The sequence below is a fragment of the Stylophora pistillata genome, chromosome 2, assembly GCF_964205215.1.
Source record: "Stylophora pistillata chromosome 2, jaStyPist1.2, whole genome shotgun sequence".
Lineage (NCBI taxonomy): Eukaryota > Metazoa > Cnidaria > Anthozoa > Scleractinia > Pocilloporidae > Stylophora > Stylophora pistillata.
The window spans coordinates 49,892,241-49,915,747 of record NC_142520.1 but is presented as its reverse complement, the minus strand read 5'-3'; the positions used below and the strand labels follow the sequence as shown (position 1 = coordinate 49,915,747).

Below are 23,507 nucleotides of genomic sequence, written 5' to 3'. Positions count from 1 at the left end.
ATGACTCGAACGTCTAAAACGACTAATATCAGAGCATGTGTAACGCCCGAATGTAAACTTGGCTGCTTTCATTAGGATTTTTATAATTTTCTTTTCAAGGATTAAACCAAGGTTCTTCTTTTCGTTCTGTTTATGCCGATAAGGCATATCCCAGTTCTATCTAATGAGTACTGCCATTCAATTCGTCCTGAACCGCATACATTACTCAGGTGAACGCAGAAATGACTTTGTTCTGGTTTTTTTTTTTTTTTCTTTCTTTTCCCGGGATGATGAATGTGCGCCCATCAAAGAGCTCTTCAGACAGTTACTGAAATTGTGAGCTAAGTTTATGGCGACAAGATTTGATATAGGAGCATATTGATACCATACGTTTTTAATAAAATCATTTCGGTCATGATGTCGCTACCTGTTTGACGTTTGCACTAAGTAGCTCATATCCATTAACACCTGTCGTTTCCTTTTTGTACATCCGTTTTGAGTTCGACAAGAAAGTATTTTTTTTAAGACCTTACAACATCAAGTGTTATCACCAAACTTCAACAAATAATCACTGAATATTGGCATTCTTGGAATTATTGGAATATTGGAATTATTGGCAAGTCACCAAAATGACTTGTGGCTCACTACATAAGGGATGATGTTAACACTCGTTCTGAATACATTGCTCGTAAAGCTAAAACCATTTAAAATATTTATTAGCTTTGCTTGCACATTTTTAGTACCGCAGACTGCCTGGTAGTTCTTTGCAAAAATCACCTGGAATTACTTCTACGGAGAAAGAAAACCACTACGGCAATACTTTTGCTTTTCTTCTCGAAAGTTGACGATCTTTTATTTTAAAATCTTAGGTTGCAGAAGACACCAGACGGCTTTTAGTTCAGTAAAACATGGAGCCACCTGTTAAATTCAAACAACAAAAGTGTGTCCATGTATTGCACGTTTTTTGTCTCTTCCTCAGCTTCGCCGTCGTGTCTACTTAATTGGTCCTTAATGCACATAATAGTTCTCACCGCAGAGTGACACTCCACGCCCCCTCATTAATTACTCACTAGTTACAAACGGAGGCCAAAATCATGAAAAATATTGCAGTGGTGTCCGCGCATGTGCGAAGTTCCGCCTCCTCGAACTTCTCGAATCACAACATTTAACCGCTGAAAATCACTTAAAGTGATAAACGCCAAAGGAAAGTCTGTTTTCTACTTTCAATTTAAGACGATGATGCATAACTACTGTTCTCACCGTTAAGTAACATGCATTGGTATATGCCATACTTAGTTCTTATTAACCGAGCGGGAGGTCTGTATGGGAGAATCTTGACCGAGGTCACCAGTACAGACTGAATGCAGTGAGGTCTGTACCAGCGACCGAGGTCAAGATTCTCCCATACAGACCGATCTAGCTCGGTTAATAAGATGTTTATTATATGGCTGTGTCTTCTATGTCAATTTTTGATATTATTTGTGCCTTTTTTTTTTCTAGACCAGTCTAGACGCCGGTCTAGATGGGAAAATCTAGACCGCTTTCAATATCGATTTCAGCCAATCAAATTCGTAAATTCGGTAGTTCCCAGTCCTTGTGAGACACAGCCATATAATAAAGGAGATTATTACACCACTAGGACAGTCAGAGGGCCAAGAACTAAAATCAACCAATCAAAATGCTCTATTGCCGGTCAATATTCTCTCAATACTGCCGTGCGTGAGTTTCTTGGCAGTAGATCAGAAATGATTAGCAGGTACTATTCACCCCCAAGCAGCCGAAGAGACAAAATCGCGTGTCAATAGTTTAATTTCCGACCATTTATTTTTTTGAACGAATAAGGAAGAAAGAGATAGAAAATTCAACCACCATACATGCATCTAAAATATATTTCAATCCAAGTCGGCTCGGATTAATTCGAATTGCTATTTTCTGAAGAAATAAAAATACGATCTTTCCTCAGATTTTAATTGTACTTCTCTGCTCATTTTAAACTTATAATGGCATTAAAAGTAACTTGCGCACCTTTAAGTTAACCAGCTAAGACGCAGATAAAATTGTTTTTCAAGATCTTGAGTTAAAGAAATGAAGCAAATTCTATTAACAAAACTAACGACGCACAAAAGCTACGTCCATTATTCACTTAGATACAAAAACACCTGCCTCATTCCACCCGAATAAAGGCAAAAAAAAAATTGTTAACCGTTTTTGGCAGTTAACTCTTTCCAAAAACTTCTGTATGCCGAAGGATCACGTTCAATCCTGAATATGGCTTTGTTATTGTTAACTGATCTAACGAAGCTCCGACGAAGGACTAACGCTCGAAACGTCAGCTTTTATAATCTTAACGGTAGCCAATTTACCACTCAACTTTGTTGATGTATTCAAATTATTTTGTTATTGTTAGCTGATCTATCTTAGGGCGTGCAGTGGATAATTTTTTTATGCTAATTTACTTTAAATATTAATGCTTTGGGTTGCAGAAACAAATGAGCCAGGGCAGTGGTGTCCTTCATGAAAGTTGTTAAATTAGGGTGCACAATCTTGATGTCCAGTCGTTTAACTAACTAAAAGCGTCAAAAAATAGTCTGTCGCTATATATCCTAACTATGATATCTTAATCGGAACTGATGTATTTTAAGAGGCAAGGCCTCTTTTTCACGATGCTTCCCTTCAGTTTTGTGTCTGTTCTTTTGGTAGGATGGCTTTATTGCTGGGTTGTTGCAGACGAAGGTGAAGTAATTGTTATTATCTTATTGGTTATATGGTAAACTTAACATTTTTCGTGTTGCAGAATTCAAAGCCTTCAGATGAAGTAAATGTTCAGTACATTTTTTCGGAAATGCCGTGCTAATTGCAGCCATGGCCTACAGTCCCCACGGCGCTCTCTTTCACCTACTTTGGAGTACAAAGAGGGTTCTTTTTTTCCGAGGGGGTAGAAGTACGGGAGAATTCTAGCTTGTATGTCTTGGCCGGGCAAAGTGTTCAAAATCGTTACCAACAATAATCTGAGTCCTATCACGAAATAGTTTACCCCCCTTTTTAGAGAGAGCAACGATTAAGATAATGTACCCGATTTTAGCGTGGGAAGGATCTGAGGAATATCAAAGGACAGCCATAATATTGAAGCATTTGCGACGATGCATTTGTTTCATCCCTTTTGCTGAATAACTGTTGTCATTTACAGTGTTCTCATAAAGAGTCAAAGGGACATCTTTTCGTAGAAAGTTACCAACACGAACTGGCCACGTCTGATGTCGGATGTTGTCAGTTTTCAAAATAACAGAGAAAAGCAGGATTGATATAATGAAATTCGACTGTTTTTAGACATAATTTATTGAATTTGCAATCGTGAAAATTATGGGAAAGGAGATAAAAAAAAATTAAGATTCCTCTCCCTAATCATTAATCAATTATTCAAAGTTGTCATTAAAAGAGGGCTTACTTTAAATTCTAAGTGAAATGATAGACAAAGTACAGACAGGTTATCAAATAATTGAAATGTGTTTTGCCAAATACACAATTCAAGAAAAATATAGAATTCTGAGGGCTAATCGTTTTACACTCTGGCAAGTTCCTTACAGTTTGCTATAAAATTGCTTAATTGAAGAGCAAAGGAACTGATCAGATTTCGGGCGCATGGTCAAGTAAAGCAGCATAAAACTTCGATCAAAAATGCTCTTTAGACTTTCCGAACTTTTAAGGATTTTTTTTCCATGTACTTGTGATAATAGTTCTTCTAGCACGTGATTCTTATGATGCGTAAAGTGTTCTAGAGTTCTGATGAGATATTAGGCATGAGCAGAATCCTTTGAAGAATGTTTTTTCATTAATTTTTCATTTCTAGAAACAAAAGTCGTTGATGTACAAGGTGAACCTCTCAGCCAAGGCACAGATAAAGGAATGGCTTATGCCAACTTTGTGCTTCACAAGTTTTCCTTCCTTAACATCACCAGTATTGGTTCGAATCATGTTGTTACAGGCAGCGAATGTGGATTTGCTTGTGTCGATATTCCTTCATGTTTCTCTTTTAACCTGGCCGCATTTCATGATATCGATGGCAAAGTTCTGTGTGAATTGCTTCCATCGGATATCTACAACAACTCAGACAAGCTAATCCCCAGTCAGAGTCACCATCACTATAGTATCGCAGTAAGTTGTAAAGAAAAAAAATATTCACATAGCCTGTTTTTTTGAAAGGAAAAGGAGAGGAATTACATATGAATGCATGAGTATATAGTGGGATTGATTGCAGAAAAAGGAGAGGGGTTATTTGAGAAAAGACTTAAAAGGATTTTCGGTAGTAGCGGCGAAGATTAACTCAGAGATACTGACTCCATTTGTAAAGACGGCTCATAATGATATTTACTATGATTGTTGAGCGAATGTCACATCTTCCGCGTTTCTTTCTCATTTTTATAAGTTATATAGGATTTTTGGTATTAGCCGAGGGAGGTTAACTGAAAGATACTGATTCCATTTGTGAACACGGCCTATAATGATATTTATTACGATTGGCGAGCGAATGACACATCTTCCGCTTTATTTCTCACTGTTATTTGTTTTTTTTAGTCTCCATGTATCAGTTGGCCTTGTCAGAACAATGGGAAATGTGCTGCACAGTACGAAAAGAACAGTTACGTGTGCGTTTGCGCAAATGGATACATTGGGGAACATTGCGGAACGGGTAATACGCATTTTAGTGTACATCAGTACAAGACTGCTTCATAACTAACTGACAGTGTAATTCTCTTCCACAATCGGAGAATTTGTTGTTTACCGCTTTCCACTTGTTATCGTATATTTCCAAATTCCCTTGAAAAACCATTTCAAAGTAAACACTATTTGACTGATCAATCTATTAGTCAGAACAATGTGAAATGTCCTGCACAGCATTGTTGTTCATCGCTTTCCTTGTCCAATGGTTAATTTCGTTTTTCCCTCAGATATTGACGAGTGCAGTGCTTCCATCCGGCTCTGTGATGTTAATGCAAATTGCCAGAACAGTTATGGCTCCTACAGCTGTTCTTTTAAAAGCGGATTTTCTGGGAATGGAAAAACATGTCAAGGTAAACCCCATTTGCTATTAATCTATTAGTCAGAACATCGCGAAATGTCTTGCTTAGCGTTGTTGTTTGACGCTTTCCTGTCGTGATCGCATAGTTTCAAAGTCTCCTGTTCATTTATCCAATAGCTAGTTTCGTTATGCCCTCAGATATTGACGAGTGTAGTGCTTCCATCTGGCCCTGTGACGTTAATGCAAACTGCCAGAACACTAATGGCTCCTACAGCTGTTTCTGTAAAAGCGGATTTATTGGGAATGGAAAAACATGTCAAGGTAAACTCTATATTTGTTCTTAATCTGCTAGTCACATTGTTTAGAGTCAGTTTGTTAGCTAGGCTCTAACTGTTTCTTCTCTACGAGTTTTGCATACTTGTATTGGTAATTTCATCTATTGTAAATAGGCTTGCACTAACAGATAAAAAAAAAAAACTCTCTTGTCGAAAGCCTTAGGCTTCCGGTATAACTCTTTCAAAGGCTTATTCAACAAGAACCGAGAAGATAAAGTAATAGAAAATGAACGGTTTAAAAACATGGGAATATTGTTGTGCAACAGCGAAAACAAAAAAAACACTGTTGCTTCAGCAGCAGTGCTTGGCCAGGAAGCTCCCTTTTAACATTCGGAAGTCCCAGTACTTTAATGCTGAGATAATGATATCCTGCATTGTCAAAGATATTATAGCACCCTTATAACACGTTCTCATAGCAGTTGAGATAAGTTCGAATTCTCGTTGTTTTTTTGTTGTTGTTGTTTTTTTGTTCCTCGATGATTATGGTATATAAAAATTGTTCAGCTCAAACATCAATCCACAAAACTCATTAAAGTGCGTTCCATTTCGGCAATCAAAATAACATTTCTTAAAAATTCCTGGCCGATGGATATCAGATGGTAAAATCGTAACAGTGCCACCCCACTGTTTTTTCTGTACGGCTAATAAACAGTTAATATCTTTCCATTATGGTCAAAATAAATTTTTGCGATGAATTTTTTTTTACTGTTTCACCATAAGGGCCCCACTGAAAACCGCTTTGGCGAGTTGAGCTCCCTCGTTAAATATTATTATATCTCAGAGAAATCAACTGAATGCTACATTCTAATCAACCAGCACAGGGCGAAAACCGTAACCTGTGAGCCATGAAGTAAAAAATAAATGTACACTAACTAATCCTAAAATGCTCTTACGTTGTGTCTACGGTCCTCCTTCTAACAGGAACTCAAAGTGCCACCTTGAAAGTCCGGGCAATATTTAACGTTCCGGAGAGCACTACCCTCTGAATATGACTTTGGTTATGATGCTTTTACAAATACCGCTCCATCCCAGTCCTACTCGTTGAACTTATGGATCCGTTAAATATAATCAGCTCTTCATTTTTCAAAGTTAGTTTAGAGCTGAAGAACTTTATAGAGAATGAAATTATTCATTTAATGTCACATTGTAATCCAAGTTAGATGAACATTTTAAAATGGTCAGTAATAGCGCATCTTTCCCCTCTCGTAGCAAAGTTAAAACAACTTGACCATCACCCCGGCCGCAACGCTTAAACATCCTATGATCTGTACAAGCAGCAAATTAATTGCTATTAGAACTTTTCGAGAAAACCAACTTCGGTAGAATTAATTTATGTCAGACTTACGACTCATCGATCTCAAGGAAATGTGAAGTATTCATTGATGATTGTTTAGTGATATCAGACATAAAATATGCAAGATATGTTTAATCAGTTAATCGGTTATTTCATCAAGAAATTTTTGAAGCTATATCGAACACTTCATGTTTTGTTAAACTGGCATAAAAAAAATGAATAACCAGATGAATAAAAACATTTTCCTTGACGTTTAGTATCTACTGAACAATTTGAAAAATTTAGATATTTACTGCGAAGGATCGTGCATCATACGTATCTACTTATTATGTCCAAGTTTTCTAGGCCATTGATCAATTGAACTTTCAATGGTTCAGCGTACCAGTAGGAGGCCTGGAACTAAAATCTGGACTACCAATGAGACAGCTAAAGAATAGTGTTAGTCTCCGATTACGGCATCTTGCTTAATTCTGCTAACTTTGTCATGATTGTATTTAGCTAGTATTTAGGAACATAATTTAGCTTCAATCCTTAATTACGGGTCTGTTCCCTGATTAAGACTAGCAAACGGACTTGTTTTTCCTGGTTCCTTCCTTGCTAAAACGACTAACCAAGCAATGGTCGCAACGTACATTTTAAGACGGGATCTTTCGTTTGAAGAAATTGTACACTCACGGCCAAATAACAGTCGAGAAACTGAGACCAATGTCACTGTTAGATATATTAGCCTTTAGATATAAGTGAGCAGTTAAAGGAAGATGGACCACGGTTGATCTCACTGTACATGTACTTCGATTCAACAGGACTATTGCTAGAACAGAATAAGGGCCTTTATTAGCATGAGGGCTCTTATTGGTATAAGGAAGCTTATCAAAACGAGAGTACATTGCTTATTAGATTAGGGGGACCTACTAACAAAAAAAAATCGAGGTTGGGGCGATTATTAGAGAGGAAGGCGTACCCCTGTGCAAAGGCTTATGGACTAACAAGAGACCACGAAAATAAGTTAACAAAACAGGAAATTCAATCTTAGTCAGAGGAGACTCTTATATTTTAAACTCAGGAAAAGTTAACTCTGCAATCAAGGTTTAAATGTTACCTGCTAAATTGATACCTGCTAGCTCATTACTGCTCCTCATCTGTTTGTTTTATGAAGAAACATTCGTACTTCATGCAATTTACTGATTCAGGAATAATGAAAATACAACCTTTCCTCAAGGCTACTTATTACAAGTTTCCAGTCAATTTAGGAGCCTGTTTAAACTTAAACAAACAGAGTGCAATGGAAGCCTTCAGAGCGCCAACAAGATCGGCTTATGGTGTGACTGGAGTGATGGTGATGGATCAGTGATGATGACCGGTGGGGGAGGAGAGGAATGTCATCGTACAAATCAAGGGGTTGAAATCACATAAACTGACAAAACTTCTTTTTGTTGAAGAGGGATACAAAGCGACCGAATATGACTCTGCTTTTAGTGCTCACACAGAAAACGCTCCATCCCAGTCCTATTCGTTGAAATTATGGATCCGTTAAAAATGAGATCAGGTCTTAATTTTTCAAACTTAGTTTAGAACTGAAGAACTTTATAGAGGATGATAGTATTCATTTCATGTCACATTGTGTTTAGATGAGTATTTTGAAATGGTCAGTAATGGCTCATCTCTTTCCTCTCATAGCAAAGACAAAATAACTTGACCAGCACCCCAGCCGCAACTCTCTAATCGCCGACAGTCCGTCATCATTGCCGTAGTATTATACTTCGAGCATCGATCGTTGAAAAGCCGTGTTGCGTTTCCAGGATAGCTCTTCTTCCTCTGCCTGACCTCTTTCCTCCTTTTTCTTCTAATTGAAGCACCTTCCTATAGACACGAATAGCTTCCTATTCACGCGTTTCACACTTAACCTGCTCGACGTAACTCTTTACAAACTGTATCTGCTCTCCACTTTCGTGCAGCATCAACGCCTTCCGGTTAGCTCAATGGATAGAGCGCTGGACTGATGATCGGGAGGTCGAGGGTTCGAGTCCCGGCCGAACCAACACTCAAGGTCTTAAAATAATTGAGAAGAATATGCTGCCTTTCTATAACATCAAGAAATGGTTTAGATATTCTAGTCTTCTCGGATAGGGAAGAATAAATGGAGGTCCCGTCTCCTGCAGGGTTAGGGGTAGGAGACGTTAATTTCCCACGCACGAGATTATTGTGGGATGGATGTCCTCCCCTGGGGTGGGATGGGTGGGTTGTTGTCTTGCGTTTCACCCATGAGCCTCTGGCTCGGGCAATATAGGTAACCATGCACCACGTTAAGACATTAAACTTTGATTACAATTACTATTACTATTATTACTATTACTATCACAGGAAAAATACATGTAGCGTCAAATGAATTGCTCTAATTTGATTGGATAACAGCCTTCCGAGGTTCTGAATTAGAAACGCGTAGTAACCAAACACCGACAAACAAACGCAGAAACACCTGCAACAAGTTATCAATTAATACGAGATCTGTTAAGCCAAATATTCAATAAGCCCCCAGAATTTTACCATGTCGTTTTACACTCTGGCCAGTTCCTTACAGTTTGCTATAGAATAGCTTAATTCAAAAGCGAGGGAACTGATCAGATTTCGGTTCAATGGTGAAATATAGTCGCATACAACTCCGGCTGAAAATGATCTTTAGACTTGTCGAACCTTCAAGGACTTGTTTCCACGTACTCGTAATAATGGTATTTTCTAACACGTGCTTCTTATTGTACGCAAGTGTTTTACAATTCTGATAAGATATTGGGCATGAGCAAAATACTTTGAAATAATGTTTTTTCCATTCTATGTTTCAGTCTAGAAACAAAAGTGGTCTATGTACAAGGTAAACCTCTCAGCCAAGGCACAAATAAAAGAATGGCTTATGTCAACTTTGAGCGTCACAAGTTTCCCTATCTCAGCGTCACTAGTATTGGTTTAGATTATGTTATGGATGAAAGTAACTGCGGATTTGCCTGTGTCAATATTTCGTCATATTTCTCTTTTAACTTGGCCGCATTTCATGATATCAATGACAAAGTTCTGTTGCCACCCCGGAAAAAGGGAAATTTCTTCGCAGTTTGCATGTGAGCGGACATATCATTCACCGATAGTGATAGGGAATCCTAACAGACTTAGAGAAATTCAGCGGCCAGGGTCTATTGCCTGACCTCTTTCCCAGCTCATTTTTCTGCCAGTTGAAGCACCTAGCTTTCGATACAAATAGCTTTACATTCACGCGTGTCACACTTAAGCTGCTCGACCTAACTCCGCACAAACTGTATCCAATCTCCACTATCTTGCAGCATCAGCGGCGACAGGAAAAACACATGTAGTGGCAAATGAATTGCTCAAATGTGATTGGATAACAGCCTTCGCAGGTGTGAATTAGGAACGCGTGGTAACTAAACACCGACAAACAAACACACAAAGAAACACCAACAAAACATCAAACACCTACGCTCCGCTTAATTTTGGTTATGTTATAAAAAATGTTAAGTCACTGTTTCTTATCTAAGTGTTTTTGTTATGAGCTCTGATCTATTGGTAGTTTATTCTCGGCTGTTATTCGGTTAATTTTCGTGACATTTGGATGTATAATGAACCTAAAAGGATGTCCCGGAGTTTCGATTTTTGCTTTACTTCTTGAGATATAGCGTCTGCTTTGAAAACTTCGCTCAAAAGCGCTACTTTGAAGTTAAAAGGATGGCTAAAAATTAACGAGGTGTTAAAATAAAAATTCCAGACACGTTTTTTTCAGATCAACATGTGTCGGTCACGTTCCGATAAGATAGAAGCGTGTTTGTTAAAATGCGTCGTCAAAGAAACATATGTTGTAATATGTCTCAGCACGGAAGAATAAGCTCCAATTCTGTTCAATCATAAAATTAGATTAAATATCCGAAATAAGTGTTTATTAAGCTTTAAGAAAATGCTTATTTTTACAGGGATAGCACGCATTATATCTCGGTTGGAATGAAAACGCCGATTTTCCCTCTTTCATTTATAGTTGCCTTCAAAGTAACTTGCGCGCATTTAAGTTGATCAGCTAAGACGTAGATAAGATTGTTTTTCATTATTTCGAGTTACAAAAATGAGGCAAGTTCTGTTAATTAAGTTAAACAAAATTAAAAACGCACAAAGGCTACGTGCGTTATGTATATTATTCCCTTCTTGTAATTACAGCTTGTTTCACTTCTATATTTAGCTACGAAAGCACCTGCCTTATTCCAACCAAATAAAGGCCAAAAAATGTTAGAAAATAACAGTTGTCTACCGCTTTTAGAAGTTGGCTCTCTGTGCTGAACATGTTATGCTGGATTTCGCACACAATATCTCAGTTTGAATGAAAACGGTGATTTTCCTTCTTTCAGTCATAGTGGCCTTTTAAGTAATTTGCGTGCATTTAAGTTAATCAGCCACGACGTATATAAAATTATTTTTCATTATCTTGAGTTACAAAAATTAAGGCAAGTTCTATTAATTAAGTTAAAAAAAAAAAAAAAAAAAAACTGAGAACGCACTAAGGCTACGCGCGCTTTGTATATTTAACAATTATTCCACGAGCGCGCGTTGGATATGAGATGATAGATAGCCAACGGGGCGCGTAGCGCCGAGTTGGCTAGAATCATCTCATATCCAACAAGCGCGAGTGGAATAATTGTTTTCTTAAAAACGCCCCCAAGAAATTATTATTTTGTAAGAAGAAACTGGATTTTTTAGCTCCCTTTTGATTTTAAGCTGATGCGTACGCTTACCATATTTATAGATTATGGTATATTGGCTGATATACCATAATGGCTAAGCCAATAAAAAGTCTTGAATTGCATTATCCAATGATCCAGATTTTAATAACTAACAATTATTCCACGAGTGCGCGTTGGAAATGAGATGATAGCCAACGAGGCGCGTAGCGCCGAGTTGGCTATAATCATCTCATATCCAACAAGCGCGAGTGGAATAATTGTTTTATTAAAAACGCCCCCAAGATATTAGACAAATCGTCTGGACTTTATTTTGTAAGAAGAAACCGGATGTTACAATGGACAGATATTAGATTATGGTATATTGGCTCATATACCATAATGGCTGAGCCAATAAAAAGTCTTGAAATGCATTATCCAATGGTCCAGTTTTTAATAATGCCTCATTTCAACTAAATAAAGGAAAGACATTTTAGAAAACAACAATTGTTTTCCGCCTTTAGCAGTTAACTCTCTCTAGAGATAAAGATCGTATGTTGGATTTCGTACCCAAATGTTGGTTGAAAAAAAATCCATATATTGAAGAATCACTTTTTATCATGAACGTGACTTTACTTTTGATAACCGATTTATCCTAAGGCGTGCAGTAAATAATTTATAACGCCGATTCACTTTAAATATTAATGCTTTGGGTCGCAGAGACAAATGTATGCTGTAGATCAGTGATGATGATTGGTGAAGGAGGAAGTAGCTGTGCACGTGCAGATCATGGGATTGGAATCACAGAAACTGGCTCTTCTTCTTTTGTTGACTTAGGAACCAGCCAGACTGAATACGACTTTGGATATGATCCTGTCACAGGAAACGTTCCTTCACAGTCCTATTCGTTGAACTTATGGATCCGTTAATAATAATCAGGCCTTTATTTTTTCAAACTTAGTTTAGAACTAAAGAACTTTGTAGAGGATGATTTGTGATTTAAGTTAAATGAGCATTTAAAAATGGTCAGTAATAGCAAACCTTTTCCCCCCATAGCAAAGATAAAATAACTTGACCATCACCCCAGCCGCAACGCTACGTTCCTTAGACATCTTTAGATTTTCACTGGAAACAAATTAATTGCCTTTAGAATTGCATCGTTGAATTAAATCTAGCTATCTGTTTGGTTTACGAGGCGAAGTATTTAGCGTGGAAATGCGATTTGAAAACGAGGCTAAGTGATATTGTTTCGCATCTACGTATACATAACAGCTATAGGTAACGCTGTTTCTTTTTTTTTTCTTTTTTTTTTTTCTTGTATTTGTTCAATTATGCAATTCGTGCGATATCGGTTTTCGCTAGGAATTTAATGCGGAATTCCCTCGTCGAGTAATGAATTTTCCTATGAAACTTTTATGCAAAAACGAAATTCAGCATAATCAATTTAAATGAATAAAGGCTGATAGTTTCTAACGAAACTGTTTGGAGCTGCGTGAGGGGGAGTAACGAAATAATTTGAATATATCAACAAAGTTGAAATGGTAAATTGGCCACCGTTGCGATTATAAAAGCTGACGTTTCGAGCGTTAGCCCTTCGTCAGAGCGGAGCTAACGCTCGAAAGGTCAGCTTTTATAATCGTAACGGTGGCCAATTTACCATTTCAACTTTGTTGATATATTCAAATTATTTCGTTACCCCCACCGACGCAGCCCCAAACAGTTTCTTTAGAAACTATCAGTCTTTAAGACGTAAATAGGATTGTTTTTCATTATCTCGAGTTACAAAATTAAAATCGAAGCAAGTTCTATTAAGTTAAACAAAGAACGAGCACAAAGGCTACGCGCGCTAGATATATTATTCCCTTCTTGTAATTACAGCTTGTTTCACTTTTATATTTTGATACAAAAGCGCCTGCCTTATTCCAACCAAATAAAGGCAAGACATTTTAGAAAACAAAAATTGTTTACCGCTTTTGGCAGTTAACTGCCAAAAGATGTTATGTCGGCAGAAGATGTTATGTCGGCAGAAGATGTTATGTCGGCAGAAGATGTTATGTCGGCAGAAGATGTTATGTCGGCAGAAGATGTTATGTTGGATTTCGCACCCAAATGCTGGTTGAAAAAAAAAAATCCATATATTAAAGAATCACTTTTTATCTTGAACGTGACTTTTTTTTTGATAACTGATGTATCCTAAGGCGTGCCGATTTACTTTAAATATTAATGCTTTGGATCGTAAAAACAAATGCGTGACGGTACGTAGTCTTCTTATGGTGGTCAAATCAGGGCGCACAATCTTAATTTCAAGTCGTTTAACTATTTAAAAGTGTTAGGGTACGAAAATTCTGACTTTTTAGGAACGTGACTTTATTTTTGATAACTGATTTATCCTAAGGGGTGCAGTAAATGATTTGTTATGCTGATTTACTTTAAATATTAATGCTTTGTGTCGCAGAACAAATGTGTGCAGTAGTCTTCTTATGGTTGTTAAATTGGGGCGCACGATCTTGATGTCAAGTCGTTTAACTAACTAAAAGCAGCGTTGATGTACGAAAAGTCTGTCACTGCCTATCACATCAGTGATATTTTTTAGATGTATTTTAAAAAGCGAAGCCTCTTTTTCACGGTACTTCCCTTCAGTTTTGCGTTTGTGTTTTTGGTAGGATGGTATCATTGCTGGGCTGTTGCAGATGAAGGTGATGCATTTGTTATTATCTTTTTGGTTGCATCGTAAACTCAATATTTTTCCTGGTTCAGGCATTAACTTTCACCCACTTTTGAGTGCAATGAAGATCTTTTTTTCGAGGGCACAGGAGTATGGGAAATTAATTCCAGCCTGTACTTCTTAGGTAAAGTGTTCAATATCGTTGCCAATGATAATACGAGTTCTCTTAAGAAATAGTTGATCCTTTTTAAGGAGAGCAACGATAAAAGTGACACTTGCTAAGCTGTCAATCCTCGTGCATCGCCATTATTTCTCTCTTAGCTAGCGATTCACTTCAAGTTACGTGAAACAGATCCCGCATACTAAGTATGACACATACTAACCTTCAAGATATTTATACTTGACAAAATCATTTTCTGCGTTCAATTTCTTACTCTTGCGGCTAAGTCGGGAAAACGAAAGCAAGATCGGCACTATAAAAGTTTTAGCAAACCATATTAAAAATAAAATATAATTACACCAAGAAGACACCTGAGGTCAGTTCAGTCGCTAGCCAGTTTTACTCGCAACTAGAAGTTAAAGGACTTACCTGAACGTATATTTGTAATATATCAAAACTTTTACCACTTTGACATGTCGTTTTAAACTCTGGCAAGCTCTTTACAGTTTGCTATAGAATTGCTTTTCTCAAGGATGAGGGAACTGATCAGACTTCGGTTGAATGGTGAAATATAGTAGCATACAACTCCGGCTGAAAATGATCTTTGGACTTCCCAAACCTTCAAGGACTTGTTTCCATGTACTAGTAATAATGTTTTTTTTTTTATTATTTTTTTTTAACGCGCGCTTCTTATTGTGCGTAAGTGTTTTAGAATTCTGATAAGATATTGGGCATGAGCAAAATAATTTGAAATGATGTTTTTTTCAATCTATGTTTCCTTACTAGCAACAAAAGTCGTCACAGACAAAGGAATGGCTTTTATTAACTTTGAGCGTCAAAAGTTTTCCTACCTCAACGTCACCAGTATTGGTTTGAATTATGTTATGGATGACAGTGACTGTGGATTTGCCTGTGTCAATATTTCGTCATGTTTCTCTTTCAACCTGGCCGCATTTCATGATATCAATGGCAAAGTTCTGTGCGAATTGCTTCCATCGGATATCTACAACAACTCAGAAAAACTTATCCCTTATCAGAGTCACCATCACTATAGTATCGCAGTAAGTTGTAATAAGATTTGTTCACTCTGTATCAAAAGTTGCAAATAGAAAAGGAGAGGAATTACACACGATTTCGTGCGTATGGAGTGGGGTTGATTTCAGAAATAAGGAGAGAGGTCATTTGAGCGTAGAACTCATGAAGGATTTTGGGTATTTGCGGGGAAGGTCAACTAACGGATACTGACTCTATTTGTAAAGTAGGCTCATAATAATATTTATTATGACTGTCGAGCTTATTCCACATCACCCGCGTTTGGTTGTCATTGCTATATGTTTTCTTTAGTCTCCATGTATCAGTTGGCCTTGTCAGAACCGTGGGAAATGCGCTCCACAGTACGAGAAGAACAGTTACGTGTGTGTTTGCGCGAGAGGATACACTGGGGCAAATTGTGAAACGGGTAAGACACAATTAAGTGTACATTTATAAGACTGCTTCAAACTTAACTGACGGTATAATTCTATTCACCAACAGGAGACTGCCCCAAATCTTAGTTGTTTACCGTTATCCTGCTGTTATCGTATATTTCCAAATTCTCCTGTTAATTTACCCAAAAGTTAATTTCATTTTTCCTTCAGATATTGACGAGTGCAGTACTTCCATTCGGCCTTGTGACATTAATGCAGACTGCCACAACACTGACGGCTCCTACAGCTGTTCCTGCAAAAGCGGATTTATTGGGAATGGAAAAACATGTACAGGTAAACCCTATTTGTTGTTAATCTGTTTGTCATAACAATGTAAAATGCGCTGCACAGTGCGAGAAGACGTACAGTTAGTACAGTTACGTTGGCTTTTGCGCGAAAGAATACGCATTGTGTGACTAGTGAGACACAATTTAGGGCACATTTCATTAACTGCTTCAAACTTAGCTAGTAAGTAAGTAAGTAAGTGAGTTTATTTAAACAGGATAGCCCATTCAGCAACGAGGCTGGTATCCATAGGGGTCTAAGGGAATAAAGATATGTACAATTTAAAAATTTAAAATTGGAGTAGAAATTATGATTAATTGGAATAAAAATTATAATCAATTGGAGTAAAAAATTATAATTAATTGAGCTCACCGCCTCCCGGTTAACTCAATGGATAGAGCGCTGGACTGTTGTGCGGGAGGTCGAGGGTTCGAGCCCCGGCCGGACCAATACTCAGGGTCTTAAAATAATTGTGAAGAATTTGCTACCTTTCTATAAGATCAAGAAATGGTTAGATATTCTAGTCTTCTCGGATAGGAACGAATAAATGGAGGTCCCGTCTCCTGCAGGGTTGGGGTAGAAGACGTTAATTTCTCACACACGAGATTACTGTGTGATGGATGTTCTCCCCTGGGGTGGGGTGGGTGGGTGTTTTAAAGGGTCACTAGGGAGAATACTTTTCAAAAGTAGTTGGTGTCACCCTCTTAAAATAAAGGTTATTATTGTTATTATTATTATTAAAAAAAATTTAGAAGGCTAAAATACACAAATATGATAACATGTTAATAGATTTGTAGAGGAGAAAAATTACAGATAAAAAAATGTCTAATCATCAAACTCTTAAAATTAATCCAGGAAGGGGGCACTCTTAATATAAACGTTAAAATAGATTTTTCCTTCAAACTTAAAAGTTCTCTTGGTGCAAGTCGTTTCTTCTCCGAGTCACCTGACCATGAAAAGCCCTATTCCTTGTAAAATGCTGAGTAAGATGTTTCGGAAAATTATTCAAGCACTAAAATAATTTTATGCAGTTTCCTTCTACAGTCTAACCTTAATCAGTTAAGCTCGTTGAGAGTATCTTTTGAAGTTTCCTTCGAAGAATAATTCGAGCCGCACGGTTTTTTAAGCGCTGAAGCACTTTGCAACATCCTTCTGAGATTTCACCCCAGGCCACATCGGTGATCTTTCCCACCAAGTAGGGAGCTTAAGCAACCACGACGAAAGGGACGACGACGACGTCAAGTAATCGCGGAGGGTCTGGAACGAGGACGTCGTTTTTAGCGGGAAAATGAAACTTAAGCAGTGAAGTTGCTCAAGGACGACGACGTCTGAAATCTTGTTTATTCTCGCTTCGTCAGTTTAAGAAATGACATCGTTCATAGACGTCCAAAACCTTCTTCTTCTCACTCATGGATCAAATTTCCACATATATATCGAAAGTTCGAGAGTAGGTTATTCAATTCTTGAACATCAACAGTCCAAGGAGTTATTAAGCTTTAGCTTTATTTACAATAATTTACGCATCGCAAAAGTTTAAAATATTAAATTTTACGCAAGTTGTTTGAGATTTAAATTCAGTTCTAAGTGTTGCTGATATAAACAAACCTATTTTGCACAAGGTTTGTCTGATTTTCAAGATGCTTTAGCCTGATATGTTCTACCTTTGATGCTCCTTCCTTTGGCGAGCAAACGACGTAAGTCTGTCAATTTAATCAATGCTAGCTAGCGATCGGCACAGATAACAGCCGTCGCGCTTCACCCAAGAATACTATTTTTTTCCCGTGTGATTTTGTCGGAATAATTTTTTTGGCGGTAAATCTATATCAAACATTTTGAAAATAGATTCGGAAAACCTGACAGGTATTCAAGCTCATGTTAACACACCGATCTGAAGAATTCTTTTTTGTTTAAAGCGTCTCGATTGAAGAACAGCAACACGCAAAATTTTTAAGTAGCAATAATCCGGCAGTTCCATACACAGCTTTTGACCGAACGCAGAGGTGTATTACACTGCCATTTAAAACTTTCCATTCAATAAAAATAATAAAAAGCACTCTTTCATAAAATATACTCAAATAAATTTCAACCTTACGTGGTCGCTTTCGCCGCTTGACTTGACATCTGTTGTGCGGAGGAAAGAATATGAGTTGGTGGGTTTTCGAATTTTATTTGTTTAGAAAACTGAACAAGGTGGCTTAAATCAAACGAAGAAGCGAATACAAACTCCAACCGGCCATAGACTGTCTAAAAACTGACAATAAACCCGCACCTTTTGATGAGAAAAACTGCTTTGAAGTTCGGAAGTTCACGACGACGTGAAACAGGTCCTTCTCAAGTCGTCGACGACAAGACGACGACGGAATTATTGGTTCGCGCTGGCGCAGTGACGTTCTTGCAACTTCCGGTCGTCGTCCTCCGTTCGTCGTCGTGGTTGCTTAAGCTCTCTAATGTTTCTTCCAATACAACACCCAAATAGTTAAATTTGGCTGCCCTTTCTAAAACTTTCCCGTGAGCTGGATACAAAAATTAGGCGATTTTGTGAGATCTTGTCAACTTACTCTGATTTAACATAAGCTTGTTACTTTCCATCCATTGCGCTACTCGATTTAAATCATCCTGTACCACCTTATTTATTACCAAAGTACAAGGACTCGTAGAGTATACCACAGTGTTATCCGCATACATATTAATGAAACAGTTTTCTAAGCACTGAGGCAGGTCATTTATGTATAAAACGAAAAGAAGAAGCCCTAGAATTGAGCCCTGCGGAACACCAAATTGGATGGCTTGGCTGGAGAACAAGTCCTTTCCAAAATGTACCCTTTGTGTTCGTGTCGTAAGATAGTCCCGGAACCAATCCAGAGTGCTTCCTCTGACTCCGTAGTTTTCTAGCTTGTAGAGTAAACATTCATGGTCTACTAAGTCAAAAGCTTTTTCAAGTCAATTAATACAGCGCCAGTAGCTATTTGTCTATCCATGTGATCCAAAATAAGATCGGTGAGATAAACCTCAGTCTGCAGTTTCCGTGGAGCGTTTCTTGTCCAAACCTGTTCGGTGGATGTACAGTTAAAAAAGCCAAGAATTGAACCTGAATAGCACCCTCTAAGATCTTTGATACTTTGGGAAGGAATGAGATCGGCCGATAATTATTCTCATCGTTCCTTGTTCCTGATTTAAAAATAGTTGTTTTTTGTTTGGTAAAAGCGCATTTAAAGTTTTCCACAATTCCCGCGAGTCTTGCTTTTCACGTAACTGCTTTGAATAGTACTTTGCTTTCTCTCTACAAAGTTTCATCGACACAGCATTTCGTAGCCTTTTGTAACTGCTCCAGTGAGGCTCAATAGCTTTCTTGTGATGATAATCGCGCCTTTTCATCAAATCTTTTACAGTGGGTGTGATCCAGGTTAACGATCTCCCGCGCACACGACGGGTGACAACTGGTGCGTTACTATCAGCTGCTGACTTAAAAAAAAAACTTAAAAGAATTCCACGCATCATCTGGATTTGGCTTAAATTCAACAACATCCTAAGGGATACGATTCAAGTCTACTCTGAATATTTCAAGATCATAATGTATATAGTTTCTCGCCTTAACTGTCTTTGGTGGAGGGAGTTTTATTTTGTGAAGCGTTCTTATTCCAAAAATGGCGTAGTGATCGGAAAAATCAACCAAAATTACACAGGAATAAAGGCTGACAGTTTCTAAAGAAACTGTTTGGGGCTGCGTCGCTGGGGGTAACGAAATAATTTGAATATATCAACAAAGTTGAAATGGTAAATTGGCCACCGTTACGATTATAAAAGCTGACGTTTCGAGCGTTAGCCCTTCGTCGGAGCGAAGGGCTAACGGGGTAATTACCATTTCAACTTTGTTGATATATTCAAAATTACACAGGAGTGATAAAGTTCGGGCCTTGTAGTGAAGAATAAGTCAATTATAGTTCTGGAATGTTCAGTGATTCTCATGTATTCAGTAATTGATGATTTGCGTCAAATGCAAGGTACTGGTGATACGTAAGAAGTTCTTTGCTTTCGGTTGATGGCCAGATGAATTCAAAGCCATGTTAGAATTAAAGTCCCCAAAAGAGTGACTTCATTGTCATCCTTTGAATAGTTCGTTAACATCGATTGAATTTCACCAAAGAAAACAGAAGCATCCGAACTTGGTGACCTGTATAGGCTGCCAAACAAGATTTTCTTGAAATTAGGTGGCGTAAGTTCAAATCAAAGCGCTTCAATATTTGAACTATTTTCATTATTTATGAGGTTGAAGTGTAGATGGTGGGCAATATAAACCGCCACGTCGCCTCCAAAACAATCTCTATCTTTTCTATTTATGTTGTAGTCCGGAAGGTGTTGTTGTTCATCTGTGATACTCTCGTCAAGCCATGTTTCGTTTAAAGAAAGAATGTAGGGTTCACGCTAATTAAAAAATAGGCGTAATTCATGCATCCAGTTTGTTTCGTAAACCCTGACTGTAGATATTTAGATGATAAATTCTTAAGCCTTTCGTACTGCAAGGAGGAGGAAAAGCTGGCCCGGGATTCGGTGATACATCTTTTGCCAGGACAATTAAGTTTGCGGCTAAGGTGATACCAATAAGCCGTGTGACAAGAAGATATTTTAAACTTGCCGCCATCTTCGATCCCGGCTTGCGACGCGGCTTGACTTGTCGGGAGGAAGAAAAGTTTACTCTCACTTAGTTGCGTACCTACCAGCTTCCAAACGCGAAAGGTGAACATCTTCCGAAAGTATTTGAAGCTTTCTTGAGAAATGGAGCACCATTAGACAAGTTAGGAGGTAAATCATCACAGAGCCAGATGAACACAACCGACCGGCCATTATAAAGCTCTAGCTATCTAACATTATATTTCTCGTTCACAACCGGAAAATGACTCATAGCTTAGTTGTTTACCGCATTCCTGTCGTTAACGAATACTTCCAAACTCTCTCGTTCATTTAGCCAAAAATTAATATCGTATTGCCCTTGCAGATATTGACGAATGCAGTACTTCCATTCGGCCTTGTGACATTAATGCAGACTGCCACAACACTAACGGCTCCTACAGTTGTTGCTGTAAAAGCGGATTTTTTGGGAATGGAAAAACATGTACAGGTAAACTCTAGTTTTTGCTGATCTGTTGGTCAGAAGAATGTAAAACATTAGGAGAAGACACACTGCTACGTCTGCGTTTGCGTGAAACATACAAATGGGGACATTGTGCAACTGATGAGACACAATTTACTGTACATTTACATGACTGCTTCGTACTTAACTGACGGTGTAAAGTCTCCTCCCCAATCAGATAATGCCTCAGATTTCAGCTACTTACCGCTTTCCGATTGTTATCATTGATTTCCAAATTTTGTTGTAAATTTACCCAAAGGTTAATTTCCATTTTCCTTCAGATATTGACGAGTGCAATACTTCCCTCTGGCCTTGTCACGTTAACGCCAATTGCCAGAACACTTATGGTTCCTACAGCTGTTCTTGTAAAAGTGGAAAAACATGTATGAGTAACCCTATTTGTTCTTAATCTGTTAATTACACCACTTAAAGATAGTTAAGCTATAATTATTTCCTTCCTACGAGTTTTGCCCACTTAATAATTTTATCTTTTATAAATATATTTCCTTCGTGGTCACCAGAAAATTTTTCATGGTTCATTTATTTTGATAATGACGCCAAGAAAAACAGAAGAAGGGTGAAACCATTGCACAACTTGTTACAAGCTAGAAAAAGGATAAATTACTATCCTTTCCGATATGGCCATCCAGAAAGACTTAGAAATAAGATTAAAGTATCCATACATTGTTATTATAAACAGAAAAGATGGGAAATGTTCTTTCTTTGCAGGCTGGACTCTTATCGCTCGATTCTCAAACAGCGACGGCAAAAATTGGATGCGTGATGATGGTAAGTGGTGGTATGACCAGCAAATTGCCACTGGAGCGACAAACGACCCTTCAGTGAACAACGATATGATCTCAACAGCCTTTTGGTCGGTCAGCGGTAACGAGATAAAGATCACGCGCAGTGACGACCCCAGCCACACCCCTCTTTTACAGACCACGGGTAACTGTTTGGGCGGACAAACATTCCGATCCAAAATCACAAGTTATGGCCATTTTAGAAATGGCAAAGTCTGGGCTAGTGATCGGTGTCTGGGAAGTTGTGTGGTTCAGTATGGCGGACAGTACAAGTCAACAGACGGGTTTCAACAGGCTGAATGCAATGGAAACATCCAAAGCGCAAAAAAGATCGGCTTTTGGTGTGACTGGAGTGGTGGTGATGGATCAGTGATGATGATTGGTGGAGGAGGAAGTAGCTGCTACCGGGCAGACCACGGTGTTGGTATTACAGAAGCTAACCAAGCCTCTTTTGTGTTTTCAACTGAACATGACTTCGGTTTTAACTCACATACTTCTCAGTCCTACTCATTAAATCTTTGGATCCGTTAACCAATTGGATGGTTTTTTGCTTTCGCTTTTATAAAACAGTTTAACCTCAAACAGCTACACTGTGTCACCATCAAGTTATTCCATTTTAACAGGACCGAGTCACTTAATTAAACTGCATTTTTAATAATAGTTCGAAATTAGCTTAGGTTGTGACTCAGCGATGCGAAATCAACAAATATAGGAGTATCACCGAGCAGGAAAATTTATCTTTAACTTTCAGCACTTTGTAACATTTTAAAGTAATGACACACCTGCTTACTTACACGAGAAGTACCTTGGGAACTATATTGCTTGTATTTAGGGTAAACCCTTATGATTTGAACAAAAAATAAATCTTTACGCTTAATATATATGTACCGCTTGGCGTTCATTATTACCCCTATTCTATCTATCTTCCCCACGACTAAGCCACGAAGAACGTGACAGTGGGAGGGGGTGTGAAATCTTTCCTCCATTTGAAGAACGTGACAGGTAAAGGTAAGGTAAAGGTCTCTATTTCTCTAAACAACATACGTGTTTAGTTACAGTTTTAAGGTTGAAATCAGACAGGCGCCTCTGGCAGCCGTGTTTAGTCCGTAGCGATTTCACCTACCCATCCAACCCACCCCAGGGAGGACATCCATCACACAGTAATCTCGTGCGTGGGAAATTAACGTCTCCTACCCCAACCCTGCAGGAGACGGGACCTCCATTTATTCGTCCCTATCCGAGAAGAGTAGAATATCTAACCATTTCTTGATGTTAAAGAAAGGAAGCATATTCTTCTCAGTTAATTTTAAGACCCTGAGTGTTGGTCCGGCCGGTATTGAACTCTCGACCTCCCGCACAGCAGTCCGGCGCTCTCCCAATTGAGCTAACCAGGCGGCGGTAAGGAGGGAGGGGGTGTGAATTATTTCCTCCATTTGAAGTTAGTTATTGTTTCCATTTCGAATATTGATTCTACAGTCAATGTCACGCATAAATGAGGCGAAAATTAGGAAAAGACTCAATTGATTTCTGTATACGAAACTAACCAAATTGTGGCAAACGGTATTATGATACCCATTGAATATGAGTGCACGGCAAAGGTTATGACACGTACCTCAAATGATCCAGTTTTGATTCTTGTTCGAATAATTTTAATTTGTTTTATTATAGATAT

The 23,507-nt window shown here is 38.2% G+C and overlaps 1 protein-coding gene across 3 annotated transcripts; it reads left to right on the top strand.

Annotated features, from left to right (window-relative positions):
- The first annotated feature begins 1,525 nt into the window (after positions 1-1,525).
- LOC111342442 (uncharacterized) lies at positions 1,526-22,704 on the top strand. 3 transcript variants are annotated; one of them, XM_088748137.1, is made up of 9 exons: positions 1,526-2,712; positions 3,827-4,131; positions 4,552-4,666; positions 4,926-5,048; positions 5,195-5,317; positions 15,791-15,913; positions 20,898-21,020; positions 21,314-21,415; positions 21,762-22,704. In XM_088748137.1, exons 1-9 carry the CDS (start codon positions 2,610-2,612, stop codon positions 22,364-22,366), a joined length of 1,722 nt encoding a protein of 573 aa, XP_088604263.1. In that variant the 5' UTR covers positions 1,526-2,609; the 3' UTR covers positions 22,367-22,704. The 3 variants fall into 3 exon arrangements, with proteins under 3 accessions (XP_088604263.1, XP_088604262.1, XP_088604261.1); XM_088748136.1 differs by lacking the exons at positions 1,526-2,712; positions 3,827-4,131; positions 4,552-4,666; positions 4,926-5,048; positions 5,195-5,317 and adding exons at positions 13,774-14,024; positions 14,949-15,214; positions 15,498-15,612; XM_088748135.1 differs by lacking the exons at positions 1,526-2,712; positions 3,827-4,131; positions 4,552-4,666; positions 4,926-5,048; positions 5,195-5,317 and adding exons at positions 13,775-14,024; positions 14,940-15,214; positions 15,498-15,612.
- The last annotated feature ends 803 nt before the right edge of the window (positions 22,705-23,507 follow it).

Excerpts from the sequence above, each read along its gene's own strand:
- LOC111342442 (XM_088748137.1), top strand. The coding sequence starts at position 2,610 with ATGTATTTTAAGAGGCAAGGCCTCTTTTTCACGATGCTTCCCTTCAGT. Across the intron at positions 4,132-4,551 it reads ACCATCACTATAGTATCGCA|TCTCCATGTATCAGTTGGCC; the intron begins GTAAGTTGTAAA and ends TGTTTTTTTTAG. Across the intron at positions 21,416-21,761 it reads TTGTAAAAGTGGAAAAACAT|GCTGGACTCTTATCGCTCGA; the intron begins GTATGAGTAACC and ends CTTTCTTTGCAG.